Source organism: Mustelus asterias, chromosome 7, assembly GCF_964213995.1.
Source record: "Mustelus asterias chromosome 7, sMusAst1.hap1.1, whole genome shotgun sequence".
Lineage (NCBI taxonomy): Eukaryota > Metazoa > Chordata > Chondrichthyes > Carcharhiniformes > Triakidae > Mustelus > Mustelus asterias.
In genome coordinates this window covers 20,545,331-20,560,504 of record NC_135807.1, presented here as the reverse complement: position 1 = coordinate 20,560,504, position 15,174 = coordinate 20,545,331, and the positions used below count along the sequence as shown (strand labels likewise).

At 41.6% G+C, this 15,174-nt stretch overlaps 1 protein-coding gene across 30 annotated transcripts in view; it reads left to right on the top strand.

The window, feature by feature from the left end:
* The window catches only part of LOC144495599 (focal adhesion kinase 1), a 528,227-nt gene that overhangs the window by 258,408 nt on the left and 254,645 nt on the right, over positions 1 to 15,174 (top strand). For 29 of the 30 annotated variants that reach the window (XM_078215780.1, XM_078215781.1, XM_078215769.1 and 26 more), the window contains one exon: positions 641 to 807. In XM_078215780.1, the coding sequence (XP_078071906.1) occupies positions 641 to 807 (167 nt within the window). Of the gene's footprint in view, positions 1 to 640; positions 812 to 15,174 lie in introns of those variants that run through there. The other variant, XM_078215786.1, reaches the window with a different exon arrangement.

The window sequence follows — 15,174 nt, the reverse complement described above, 5'->3', positions numbered from 1 at the left end:
GCTACTAGATTGAACCTTAGCTTTGTACTCTCTTTCCTAACCATTCTTACTGTAAATATTTTCTGCTATGAAGGATTGGAAGAAAGATATTATCCTGCCTACCTAGGGGAAAAAGACTAAGCAAATGCAATTGCCAACTGTTTATACCTGCATAGAATCTACAGCACAGAAACAGTTATTGTCTTTAACCTCCCATCCTTCTGCTTCCCACCTATTTGCATATTCTTTTCTTCCTTTCTTCCTCATGATCTATTTTAAAATTTTCATCCTTACTTTTCAATCCCTCCACATCCTCGTCCCTATCTGCCTTTCTGTTAAATGCATTTATGTTTGTGTCTCTTAAGACATTCTTACTACTCTTTGGATAAAACATTCTTTGAATCCCAACCACTCGCTTTTGGTTCCTTTACAATGGGAAATCATCTTCTCTACATCTACTCCACCATAATTTAAAAGACCATATTGGGTCACCTCATAACCTTGCCTTACCTATAGAAAAGGGCTAGTATATTAGGTGGAAACTTAAATAAGTTTATTTCAAAGTTAATATATAAGCTAGGCAGTTACAGCTGCTGTTAGTTTTTATTGTGTGGCTCTTTTGGATAAATCAATCTAATTTCATATCTATGTTTCATTTCAGGGTATTATTCAGAAGATTGTAGACTCCCACAAAGTTAAGAATGTGGCCTGCTTTGGAATTCGACTCAGTCATATGCATTCTGAAGAAGTCCACTGGCTGCATCCAGATATGGGCGTTTCACATGTGCGTGAAAAATTTGAACAGCATCATCCTGCAGAGGAATGGAGGTAAGCAACACAGTATAATGAATACAGTGTAACAGTGACAAAATAGTAAATCAAATCGTGAAGATTCAAGGCCATTATAATCTTTGGTGACTTTGTTTGTAGTCAACAGCTTGCATTTATCTTGTGTCTCTAACAAATGTCAGCATCAGACATGCCAAGGCACTTCACAGGAGAGCTCTCAATCAAAATTTGACACCACATTCAGTGATATTAGGGAAGATGATCCAAAAACCTTGGAGTGTCGTAATGGAGGAAAGAAATGTGGAAAGATTTCCAAAGGCAATTTCAGAACAAACTTGAAGGCACTGCCACCAATGGTGCAACAATCATAATCGGATGTTTTAAAGTTGCAAGAACATAGCAATGGCTGGAGGAGATTTCGGAGAAAGGGAGGGGGCGAGGGTGTGAAGGGATTGAAAAATAAGGATTAAAATTTTAAAATAGATCTGCTGCTGGACTGGGAACCAATCTAGATCAACCAGAAAAAAGGATGATCAATGAATGGAACATGGTATGAGTTAGGGCATGGGCAGTATTTGATTTGATTTGATTTATTATTGTCACATGCATTAGTATGCAGTGAGATGTATTGTTTCTTGTGCGCTATACAGACAAAGCGTACTGTTCATAGAGAAGGAAACGAGAGAGTGTAAAATGTAGTGTTACAGTCATAGCTCGGGTGGAGAGAAAGATCAACTTAGTGCGAGGTCGGTCCATTCAAAAGTCTGACGGCAGCAGGGAAGAAGCTGTTCTTAAGTTGGTTGGTACGTGACCTCAGACTTCTGTATGTTTTTCCTGACGGAAGAAGGTGGAAGAGAGTATGTCCGGGGTGCATGGGGTCCTTAATTATGCTGGCTGCTTTTCTGAGGCAGTGGGAAGCGTAGACCGAGTCAATGGATGGGAGGCTGGTTTGTGTGATGGATTGGGCTACATTCACGCCCTTTTGTAGTTCCTTGCGGTCTTGGGCAGAGCAAGAGCCATACCAAACCGTGATGCAAGCAGAAAGATTGCTTTCTATGGTGCATCTGTAAAAGTTGGTGAGAGTCGTAGCTGACATGTCAAATTTCCTTAGTCTTCTGAGAAAGTGGCGGCGTTGGTGGGCTTTTTTACATATGGTGTCAGCATGGGGGGACCAGGTGAGATTGTTGGTAATCTGGACAGCTAAAAAGTTGAAACTCTCAACCATTTCCACTTTGTCCCCATTGATGTAAAGTTTTGAATAAGCTCCTGTTTATAAGGTATAGATGTGGGAGACTAGCCAGAAGTATGTTGGAATAATCAAGTCTAAAGAAAACAAACACAAACAGAAAATGCTGGAAAATCTCAGCGGGTCTGACAGCATCTGTAGAGAGAGCACAGAACAAATGTTTTGAGTCTGGATGACCCTTCGTCAGAGCTGGTGCGCAGCTTTCACCAGAAATTGAGACAGAGGTCAAGGAAGGGAAAAGAAATATCAGAGCTGGACCATGTGACGGTGATAGAGGGGTGGAAATTGGAAGTGAAATTGATTACATTTTTCTACTCCAGACAAGAGCATGAAGCGGCACTGAAATAGTTGTTGTGCTGATGAAAGGGTTGTGGGCAGGGGGTCAGAGTAGGACTGGAACAAGGAGTATTCCACATACCCCATAAAGATACGGACATAGCTACGCCCCATGTGGGTACTCATTTTATTTGGAGGAAGTGAGATAAGTAAAATGAGAAATTGTTGAGTGAGAGAACAAGTTCAGTCAGACAGAGGAGAGTAGTGGTGGATGGGGATTGTTCAGACATTTGTTCGAGGAAGAAGTGAAAAGCTCTCAGGCCTTTCTGATGGGGAATGGAGGTGTAGAGGGATTGGACATCCATGGCAAGGAGGCGGCGGTTTGGGCCAGGGAACCAGAAGTTATTGATATGGCGTAGGGCATCAGAGGAATCGCGTGAAGGGTGGGAACATAAGAACATAAGAACATAAGAAATAGGAGCAGGAGTAGGCCATCTAGCCCCTCGAGCCTGCCCCGCCATTCAATAAGATCATGGCTGATCTGACGTGGATCAGTACCACTTACCCGCCTGATCCCCATAACCCTTAATTCCCTTACCGATCAGGAATCCATCCATCCGCGCTTTAAACATATTCAGCGAGGTAGCCTCCACCACCTCAGTGGGCAGAGAATTCCAGAGATTCACCACCCTCTGGGAGAAGAAGTTCCTCCTCAACTCTGTCTTAAACCGACCCCCCTTTATTTTGAGGCTGTGTCCTCTAGTTTTAACTTCCTTACTAAGTGGAAAGAATCTCTCCGCCTCCACCCTATCCAGCCCCCGCATTATCTTATAAGTCTCCATAAGATCCCCCCTCATCCTTCTAAACTCCAACGAGTACAAACCCAATCTCCTCAGCCTCTCCTCATAATCCAAACCCCTCATCTCCGGTATCAACCTGGTGAACCTTCTCTGCACTCCCTCCAATGCCAATATATCCTTCCTCATATAAGGGGACCAATACTGCACACAGTATTCCAGCTGCGGCCTCACCAATGCCCTGTACAGGTGCATCAAGACATCCCTGCTTTTATATTCTATCCCCCTCGCAATATAGGCCAACATCCCATTTGCCTTCTTGATCACCTGTTGTACCTGCAGACTGGGCTTTTGCGTCTCATGCACAAGGACCCCCAGGTCCCTTTGCACGGTAGCATGTTTTAATTTGTTTCCATTGAGATAGTAATCCCATTTGTTATTATTTCCTCCAAAGTGTATAACCTCGCATTTCTCAACGTTATACTCCATTTGCCATATCCTCGCCCACTCACTCAGCCTGTCCAAATCTCTCTGCAGATCTTCTCCGTCCTCCACACGATTCACTTTTCCACTTATCTTTGTGTCGTCTGCAAACTTCGTTACCCTACACTCCGTCCCCTCCTCCAGATCATCTATATAAATGGTAAACAGTTGCGGCCCGAGTACTGATCCCTGCGGCACGCCACTAGTTACCTTCCTCCAACCGGAAAAACACCCATTTATTCCGACTCTTTGCTTCCTGTCGGATAGCCAGTCCCCAATCCACTTTAACACACTACCCCCAACTCCGTGTGCCCTAATCTTCTGGACAAGAAGGAACTGGACAAGAAAAGAGAGAATGGAGTCAAGATAGGAAGAAATTAGTTCAGTGGGGCAGGAACAGGCTGAAGAGTCGTTCCTCTGTCAGGTCGTAATTCTCTGAGGAACACGACACACAGGTCTGTGTTCAGTCACTGTCTGTTCAAGGCACTGCAACTGTCACTGTCCAATCAACTCCCATCTTTGTTCCATTGCTGTGCACCCTGTTCTTTGCTGCTCCTACAGTCCTTAGCTTGATATGGAGTTAGCCCTTTTAGCCACCGGGCTTTGCTGGTGTCTTCACTTTGCTGCGGCCTTTAGGCTACACATTGGGCTAGTAATCCAGAGGCCCAGGCTGTTGCTGTGGGGGCCATGTATTCAGTCCCATCATAGCAGCTGCTGTAATTTAAATTCATTTCACAAATCTGGAATACACAGTTGGTCTCAATAATGCTGTCCATGAAAGTATCATCGGTTTTCGTAAAATGCATCTGCTTCCTTTCGGGAAGGAAATCTGTCAGCTTTGCCTGTTCTGGCTGATGTGTGACTCTAGACCTACAGTAATGTGGTTAACTGCCCTCTGAAATGATCCAGCAAGCCACCCAGTTTTGTCAAAATGCTTCAAAAAAAAGTGAAAGAAAAAGTACCGGTCACTGATCTCTGAGAAAATCCAATACATTGGCGACAACATTCTGCCTATCAGCATGCAGAAAGTTTGAAATCTATTCCAGCCCATTGCCGCTAATTCCCTTTACTTCACCTAGTGATTTAGGAAAAAAAATCGTCAACCTTATAAAATGCATCCTTTTTCAGGAGGTGTGTCAGGTGTTCTTGGTACGGCTTTATCTGTCTGTGTTGATGCAGAGCAATTCCCATGATAACTTCTGACAATCTTAACTACCATTTTTAAAAAAACAATAGGCCCATTCTTGAAGCTTTTTAGGTTCTTCCTTTTTGCTCCTGTTTACAAATTGGAACTATGTTGTCATTGTCGGGCAAGAAGCATTGCTGTACATCCTATAGCTGTAATTTCTAGCTGCCTTTACTTTCTCTATTGCACTGCAGTTATACCATAGCATCTTGCAGTATAGCAGCTGTTCAGAAATATACTTTATGGCCTGTTATGTCAATTGCATTTAATATGCATAGTGGTGTGTGCTTTTTGAACACAGCCATTATTTTTATACAGCCTAGCAGTACTCTCCAAGACTGGTTGGAGGTCCTGAAATGATTTAATTGACTGGAACAGATCATTTAATATTTCTGAAACAGGGCAAGCTGATCACTTCAAGCACCATCCTAGCAATCTGATTTAAGTAAAAGGTTTAGTTGATATGTTAATATTTATTGAGACCAAAATTAAGTTTGAAAGGGGAAGAGGAGTAGGAGAGCCTGATTTCTATCTCTATATTGGCTGCCTGTGCTCAGATTTTGATTCGGACTGAACCATCTGGCTGTCCGCCTACTCGGAGCTCTATGGTATTAAATGGCCCATGTTACATGTGTTTTGACAATTAGCCCTTTTTTTGAGGATTACTTCACGAAATCCATCTTTTTCTTCTGCTACTTGGAGTAAATTAATAAGAATTTACAATTACTAAAACTGGACTGTTTGTAGGCTGAATAAATTTGTCCGGTAGTTTGTTTCCATTTCTGAGCATCCATATCTTGAGTATTTATTTGTTTTTCTTTCTACCTCATTTATGTTTATCTCAGTTGTAGTTGACCTATTGCTGTTTAGTGAAGGTTTGTTGCTGTTAATTTTTTAGTAAGTCGGAGGAGATAATGGCTTACTTGAAAAGTAAAAAGTGCAGCTGTGGGGTTGGAATCATAGAATACCTACAATGCAGAAGGAGGCCATTCGGCCCATCGAGCCTGCATGGACAACAATCCCACCCAGCTCCTATCCCCATAATGCCACATATTTACCCTGCTCACCCCCCTAACCGACACATCTTGAGGCAATTTAGCATGGCCAATCAACCTAACCTGCACATCTTTGGACTGTGGGAGGAAACTGGATCACCCAGAGGAAACCCATGCAGACACAGTGAGAATGTGCAAACTCCACACAGTCACCCAAGGCTGGAATTGCACCTGGGTCCCTGGCGCTGTGAGGCAGCAGTGCTAACCACTGTGCCACCGTGCTGCCATTGTTCTAATTGAATAGTTCTTACAAAGATACAGCATAGACACATTGGACCATATGAAATGATAAATTAACCTCAATATCCATATTTGATATGCTAGCAAATTGAAGCAGCTGCCTTCCTGCAAATCGCTATCTCTGATTTTTTTTTTCCCATTTCATCATTTCTCCTGCTGTTTGACATTTGCCCGGAATTTATGGTTCGAGGTGAAGCAAGGGTCCTCGCCGTTGACCTCAAGGTAAACCTTGCTGCGAGATCTTGGTCAGAATTTCACCCCTATCACTATATAGTCATTCTGCAATTGATTACAGTGTTCTTTACTGGGCATTCCCAACCTTTGACGAAGCTTTGCCAAAGGGTCGTCTGGACTCAAAACGTCAGCTCTTTTCTTTCCTTACAGATGCTGCCAGACCTGCTGAGATTTTCTAGCATTTTCTCTTTTGATTTACTCCCAACCTGGAGCTGGAAGGAGGTCATCAGGCTGCCTAAACAGCCAATCACAATAAAATATTTTCGTAGAGACCCAAAGAGGAAACAAAAAGCATTAAAATAAAATCATTTAAAAAAAATTATGCAGAACAAGTTGAAGTTTTGGGCATATGCATGGGATGATGATAGAAACCAAAATTTTCTGTTTTTTAATGAAAAAAAATCCTAAATCAATTAATTGATTAAAGGCATTCCAAGATTACAAAATTATTTTTAAAGGGTCAGTTCTGCTGATCACATTTTATTAATCGCATCATCAAAAAACCCAATTACACTACATTGAACAAGGTGTAAAACTTTAGACAGTAAAATAAAATGGCCTACTCTTGTTTGTTTTGAGTTAGCTCCACCATTCAACAAGATGGCTGTTTTACTTCAACGCTATCTTATTGTACTATCCTTGCATCCCTTAATTCCTTAGCACCCAAAAAACTATCAACCTCTTTTTGATATACAACTGAACATCCACAACCCTCTGAGTGAGAAAAATTCTTCTTGTAGTCCTTGATTGCCCGCCCTTACTCCGAAAACTGTGACCCCATGTTCTATTTTTTTGTTTATTCATTGGATGTGGGCGTCAGTGGCTGGCCCAGCATTTATTGCCCATCTCTAATTGCCCTTCAGCTGAGTGGCTTGCCATTTCAGAGGGCATTTAATAAACAGCCAGCCAATTGGTGTGGGTCTGGATTCGCACTATGGCTAGACCTGGTAAGGGAGACAGAATTTCTTCCCTAAAGAACGTTAATGAACCAGACGGGTTTTTTATGACAACGGTTTCAAGGTTGTCATTAGGCTTTTAATTCCAAAATTTATTGAATTAAAATTTCACCATCTGCCATGGTGGGATTTGAAGACCCCCCCCCCCCCCCCAAAAAAAACCAGGGGCAATGTTTTTCTCGGCATCCAACCTGTGAAACTGCTTCGGAATTCTTTCTGTTTCAGTTGGATCATTTCTCATTATTCTAAATTCCAGCAAATATGTTGGAAAAGCCAGATTGCTGAGTAAGTGAGTTGGAGGAAAGGGATTTGGGAAGGAGGGCTGCTGAGTGTGAGTGGGGGCAGGAAACTTGAAAGGAGGAGCTGCTGAAATTGAGTGTTGTGGGCTTTGGGAAGAGGCGCTGTTGAGTGAGTGGGAGGGGTAGGAGGTTTGGGAAAAGGTGTGGCTGTGTGTGTGGGGAGGCATAGTGAATTTGGGCAGAGGGGCTGTTGTGTGTATGGGTGCGTTTGTTGCTCATTCCTAATTGCCTGTCACAAAGTAGTGGTGGGTTAAAATGGGGTCACATTTGCAAATGGTTTGCGAAGCACTGTTGCTTCGTATTTACATAGTCCAGCAATGTCTTGTTCTGCTGTTAATATGGACTTTAACCTGTATTACATGCACTATTATATTGAATACTGAAGTCACCTGGTGATTTGATAGACACGTGCCAAATATTCACCAAAGAGAAGGACTTAGTGGATGATGAGCCTGGGGAAGAGAGTGTAGATAACTTGGGTCATGTTGAGATCGAAAAGGAGGAGGTATTGAGGTCTTGAAAAACATTAAGGTAGACAAGTCCCCAGGGCCTGATGGGATATACCCCAGATTACTGAGAAAGGCAAGGGAGGAAATTGCTGGGGCCTTGAAATAAATCTTTATGTCCTCACTGGCCACGGGAAGTTCCAGAAGATTGGAGAATAGCCAATGTTGTTCCTTTGTTTAAGAAGGGTAGCAAGGATAATCCAGGCCAGTGAGCCTTACGTCAGTGGTAGGGAAATTATTGGAGAGGATTCTTCGACACAGGATTTACTCCCACTTGGAAATAAGTGGACTTATTAGCAAGCGGCAACATGATTTTGTGAAGGGGAGGTCATGCCTCAATAATTTGATCAAGTTTTTCAAGGAAGTGACAAAGATGATTGATGAGGGTAGGGCAGTGGATGTTGTGTACATGGATTTCAGTAAGGCCTTTGACAAGGTCCCTCATGAAAGACTGGGACAGAAGCTGAAGTTGCACGGGATCAGAGATGAACTGGCAAGATGGATACAGAACTGACTCGGTCATGGAGGACAGAGGGTAGCAGTGGAAGGCTGTGGCTAGTGGCGTTCCTCAAGGATTAGTGCTGGGATCTTTGCTGTTTCTAATATATATAAATGATTTTGGAGGAAAATGTAACTGGTTTGATTAGTAAGTTTGCGGACGACACAAAGGTTGGTGGAATTGCGGATAGTGATGAGGATCTTCAGAGGATACAGCAGGGTATAGATCGGTTGGAGACTTGGGCAGAGTGATGGCAGATGGAGTTTAATCTGGACAAATGTGAGGCAATGCATTTTGGAAGGTCGAATACAGATGGGAAATATACAGTAAATGGCAGGACCCTTAAGAGCATTGATAGAAGGATCTGGGTGTACAGGTACACAGGTCACTGAAAGTGGCAATGCAGGTGGAAAAGGTAGTCAAGAAGGCATATGGCATGCTTGCCTTCATCGGCCGGTGCATTGAGTTTAAAAATTGGCAAGTCATGTTGCAGCTTTATAGAACCTTAGTTAGGGCCGCATTTGGAATATTGTGTTCAATTCTGGTTGCCACAGAAGGATGTGGAGGCTTTGGAGAGGGTACAGAAAGGGTTTACGGATATTGCTCGGTATGGAGGGCATTAGCTATGAGGAGAGGTTGGAGAAACTTAGTTTGTTCTCAGTGGAACGATGAAGGTGAAGGGGTGACCTGGTAGAAGTCTGCAAGATTATGAGGGGCATGGACAGTGTGGATAGTCAGAAGCTTTTTCACAGGGTGGAAGAGTCAATTACTAGGGGGCATAGGTTTAAGGGGCAAGGTTCAAAGGAAATGTACGAGGCAATTTTTTTTATACAGAGGGTGGTGGGTGCCTGGAACTCGTTGCTGGGGGAGATAGTGGAAGCAGATACGGTAGTGGCTTTCAAGGGGCATCTGGACAAATACATGAATAGGATGGGAATAGAGGAATATGGTCCCTGGAAAGGTAGGGGGTTTTAGTTCAGTCGGGCAGCATGGTTGCTGCAGGCGTGGAGGGCTGAAGGGCCTATTCCTGTGCTGTAATTTTTTTTGTTCTTGTTCTTTGGCCAGCATCAAAGTGGTAATCACTCAGAACCAGCTCTTAGATCTCAGTTGGAGTATTATTTACAGCCTGGACCCCACACTGTCGGAAGGATGTGAACGTGTTGGAAAGAGTGTAGCAACGGCACATCGTAAGAGTGATTACCACTTTGATGCTGAGCATGTGTCGATCAAATCACCAGGTAACTTCAGCATTTCAATGTTCAATATAATAGTGCATGTAATACAGGTTAAAGTCCATATTAACAACAGAACATGACACTGCTGGACCATGTAAGAGTGTAGAAGATGATACGGGGTCCGGGGTGGGAAATTTCACTTATGAGAATAGATTGGAATGGGTAGGACTGTTCTCCTTGGAGAGAAGAAGACTAAGAAGAGATGTGATACAGATGTTAAAAATCATGCGAGGGCTGGTTGGAGTAGATAGGGAGAAACTGTTCTCGCTTGTAAAAGGCCCAAGAACGAGAGGGCACAGATTTAAAGTGATTTCTAAATAAAGCAAATGCGATGTGAGAAAAAATGCTTTCACATAGTGAGTGGTTTGGATCTGGAATGCACTGCCTGGAATTGTGGTGGAGGCAGGTTCAATCAAGGTATTGAAGAGGACATTAGATGATTACCTGAATAGAAACAATGTGTAAGGTACGGGGAAAAGGCAGGGGACTGGCACCAAGTCAGGATGCTGATTTGGAGAGCTAGTGCAGACACAATGGGCCTCCTTCTCCACCATAGCGATTCTGTGAAACACTTTAGGGCTGTCCTCAAAGCATCCCTGAAGAGGTCAATCATCCCCACTAGCCCATGGGGAGTCCCTGGCATGTGACTGACCAAAATGGAGAATGTTCTTTCAGGAAGTCATTGCCGATCCTTCCTCTTGCTGAACCTGCCGCTCCCCAAATTCCTGTTTTGCCCCTTTCCTCTTCTGAACCCTCAGCCAGAGCCTTCTCCTCATACCAATGATATCTGTGTATTTGTGGAGGTGCTCTGAATAGTAAATTTCAAAGATTTTTCTAGAAGCTATCAATAGTATGCATTTAGTTTCTCTTAAATTATGACATCTGATTTATATTAGTGCATGTAACCATTTCACAAACACTCGGCAAAATTTGGAGGTGATAAGTTTACTGACAGATTTGCTGGAATCGTAAAACATTTTCTTTCAGATTTACTCATCAGAACCTGTTAAATGACACAATCTGTCAATTAAAATGCTATTCAGGAATGAATGTGAATTATAATTATTCAGCAAATAGTGTGCCTCCTGATTCATCCCGACGTGCAGCTTCCATGTGGTATTGAAAGATTTGGAATTGTTCTGTAGAAATCAGCCTAACAGATGGAGTAAATGATGTGTGTTAATGTTGCATTTTTATTTGCATAGATGAATGAAATTCAGGAGAAAATACAAATCTCTTTTTTGTTGTAATTGTAAAGCATTTCACCTGTACACTTAAGCAAATTTAAATGCTGCTAAAGACTTTATTTGCTTGATGACTTCTTAAAATAAATGATCTATTTCAGAGAAAGTTATTAGATTTTTGTCAAATACTCCTCTTCTGCTTTGTGCTGACTGCTTCCATTAGTAAAACCTTGCTCCTTCTGAAATGAAATGTAACTTTACTTACATAATATAGAGTCAAATTGGGAACAAAAATGTTTACTATATTTGTTTTACAATTCTTGTGTTTAGCATTTAAGCATTTGTCAAAAATAAAAGATACACGGCAATAACAAACAATACAACAACTTACAAATGTTTAATTTGAGCTTCCTGTTCTGGGACTAAACTAATACCTGACAAATGACTAATTCTACTGATAATACAAACTTGTTCAAGCCTTCCTCAAAGTTAGCTCTAATTATTGGACATTCAGATTGATCCACGTAATTACGAAGGCATCATCTTTGTATGAGCTGTGGTACAGTGATACCAAACTAAAACTGAGGGGGCATACTATTTGGAATATAGTTTGTGTACCCTTTGAGATTGAAAGTTGAGCTGTAGAATTCAAATAATGTCTCCGTTAGTTGACCCAAGCTTATTAAATTGAGGAATGGCTTCCTGAACTCTGTCAAGTACCAACACAGTTTTTTTTTTACAGATGTTCGCTTTACCTTAATTTGGTAGATTGTAGAACAAAACAAATACACTGCATTGTGTTTGCTGCTTGATTAGGAATCCAAGTTTATTTGCAAGTATTGTGTTCATTATTTTATGATGTACTTGCTTTAGTCACAAAGTTTTTGGGTTTGTGTAATTTTGATGATTAGTTCAGTTTATGTAGTTAATTATATTTTCCACCTTCAAGCTGATTCGGTGAAAATACGTTGGAGAAAGCCTAAATAGTAACACTGGGATCTTAAATATGATGAACAGCCTCAAAGAAGCTTGTTAAGTACAATGGACTTTGTGTTGGAATTTTTTTTCTGCAAATTTTTATCTTCCATGCTTTTCCTTTTCTGAAAGTTTTGACTTAGTTTTGAAGTACGGTTTCAAAGTTGCAAGTTGCATTCTCGGTACCATGCCTGAGTGTCAATTCATCACGTACACATCTAGTTGCCAAGTCAATAGGCTGATTGACTGCAAGAAATTCGTGACTCTCATCCACGTGCACAATACCAACATAGTTCGTTGCTCAGTTAAATTGCTGGTCAGTTAACCCCAGCCAACTTTTTTACCTCACTGGCCTGGGATGCTAAAGCCCATTTTTAACACCCCTGCATAGCCCAGCTATAAATCTATAATACTTCTGTCTATCAACAGTTTAACACAGCTTAAAAAAATCAGTGAGTTGTTCATTTGGTGGTACAAAGCTTGGTGAAGAGAGACACGTGTGTTGCAGGGAAAGGTTGAACAGACTGAACTTGCTTCAAAGTTTAAAAGAGCAAGAGATAACATGATTGAAGTATACAAAATCTTGAATAGTCTTGCTATTCAACATTTTCGTAGAAAGACGTCATCTCTTGTGGGTGAGTCCAGAACTAAGGGGCATTTTTTAAAAATTAGGAGTTCCCCTTCGAGGACAGAGATGAGAAAATTTATGAGGGTTGCGCAACTTAGGAACTCTCTGCTGCTTAAAGTGGCGGACGTAGAGGCATTGAATATTTTTAAGGTGGAGGTGGATAGATGCTGCTTAGGCAATGGAATTGAGGGTTATCGGGGGCGGATGGGAATGTAGAACTTGAAATAGAGATAGATCAGCCATGATCTTATTGAATGGTGGAGCAAGCTTCAGGGTCCAAATGCCCAACTTCTGCTCCTATTTCATGTGTTTGTATGTTCATATGCTGTCACAACCTTTTCTCTTGTACACATCAGGACAAAAATACCAAATGTAAAGGGAACAACAACTTTCTCTGAATGAGAAGAGAATGCTGATTGGTTGGCAAGTGGTAGAGGCATTGCTATGGCAAATGTACCAGTTAGCTGATGACTGTCAGTTACCTGCCAAGCTTTGTTTAAATTCAAACCAGACAGGTCGACTCTTAATTGGTCAAGGCACTGTCCTGAGCAATGAACCAGTGAATGGCTGTTGCCTATTTTGTTCCATTGAAAATAGAATATGTATACACATTGCATCTTTCAATGTATGTAGCTTCCAGCATGCCTAAGTACACCACACTGTGAACTTGGCTAATAATCGTAAATTGTTTGTCAGTGCAATTCTTGGCATACTCAGGATTGTTCAACAAATGCTGTCCAACTGTGGAATGGCACCTAATGTTGGACGCTGTTCTCCGCTTTGCAAGCATGGGCTGGTTGGGCAAACAGCCAAAGAGACGTGCTAATATAAAGGCAAAATACTGTAGATGCTGGGATCTGAAACAAAAACAGAAAATGCTGGAGAAACTCGGGTCTGACAATATCTGTGGAGAGAGAATAGAGCCAACATTTCGAGTCTGGAAGATCCTTCATCAGGGCTGAGACATGCTGTTTGATATGATCCACCAGTCTTTGGAATGTATAGACCGCAAACCTAGCAACACACCAGCACTGAAATTCTAGACTACATTACTCATTTGTGTGATGGCAGAACAATTTTTTCACACAGAGGGTGGTGAGTGTCTGGAACAAGCTGCCAGAGATAGTCGTAGAGGCAGGTACAATTTTGTCTTTTAAAAAGCATTTAGACAGTTACATGGATAAGATGGGCAAAGAGGGATATGGGACAAATGCGGGCAATTGGGGCTAGTTTAGGGATTTAAAAATGGGGGGCATGGACAAGTTGGGCCGAAGGGTCTGTTTCCATGCTGTAAACCTTTATGATTCTATGACTCAATCTTTTTGGCTTGACAGCAATAATCAATGAGTTCTTCATATTCTATCTTGAGTGCTGAGAGGTTTTAAGCTGAATGAATTTATTTGGAAACAGTTGTCAATACGTGTAGATTTATGAGTATCTGTGATGGATTAATTGTTAATGAAATCTTAGTATGGGAAAACAATTTTGGGTTGAACTGACTGATTGGTGTACATGTATGTCAACCCATCTAAATTGAGAAGAGTATAAATAATATATTTTCAATTTACAGTTAGTTTCTCAATATACAGCAGTCGCTTGCAATATGTTTTCATGACATTTGTAAGCTTAATTTAGTTGGCCAGTGTGCATGAGTCACTTCATGATTTAATAGATTCTCAGCCTGATGTATTTGTATGTTCTGTGAATGAGGGACATGCTGCCAAAATAAAAGGTTTTGTCCATCCATAGGGCATAGGATCAGACGACATCTGCTTACAAGAGATTATCCTGATGAAACATTCTGGCTACGTGTTCAAGTGTTCCACGCTAAGGATGTTTTGATTCTGTTGAATAAGAGAGTTTTTCACTCAATGGGCGTGAAATAAAGATCAAATGTTTGTAAATAAAATCTCTTTACATAACTGAAGTCCTTCTGCCCTGGTGCCATTTTGGAAAATTTGTTCTGCGCCCTCTTTAAGGCCAAAACTTCCCCAAGTTTGGTGCCCAGAATTGAACAGAATGTTGCTGCTGAGGCCCAACCAGTCTTTTACAAACACTTAGCATAATTTCCTTGCCTTTATAATTATGTATTTTATCAATAAGTAACTTAAGGGGAGATGGTGGCATGGTGCTGACATCACTGTACTAGCAATCTAGAGGACCAGGCAAATGCTCTGGGGACATGGGTTCAAATTCCAACCTGACAGCTGGTGGAATTTGAATTCAATTAATAAGCCTGGATTATAAAGCTAGTCTCTGTATTGGTGACCATGAAGACATCATGGATTGCACAAAAGCCTATCTGGTTCATTAATTCCTTTGTGGGAAGGAAATCCACCATTATTATCCAGTCTGGCCTACATGTGATTCCAGACCCACATCAATGTGATTGACTCTTGGCTGCCTTCTGAAATGGCCGAACAAGCCATTGAGTTCAAGGGCTTTTGGGATGGGCAAGAAATGCTAGTCTTCCAGCAGTGCCCACATCCAGTGAAAGAATTTTTAAAAAGCCAATGATCCCTAACGTCTTCATAATGACTGTCTCAACTTGTCCTGCCATCTTCATAGATTTTTGTACATGCACCTCTCACTGTTCCTGCACCATTT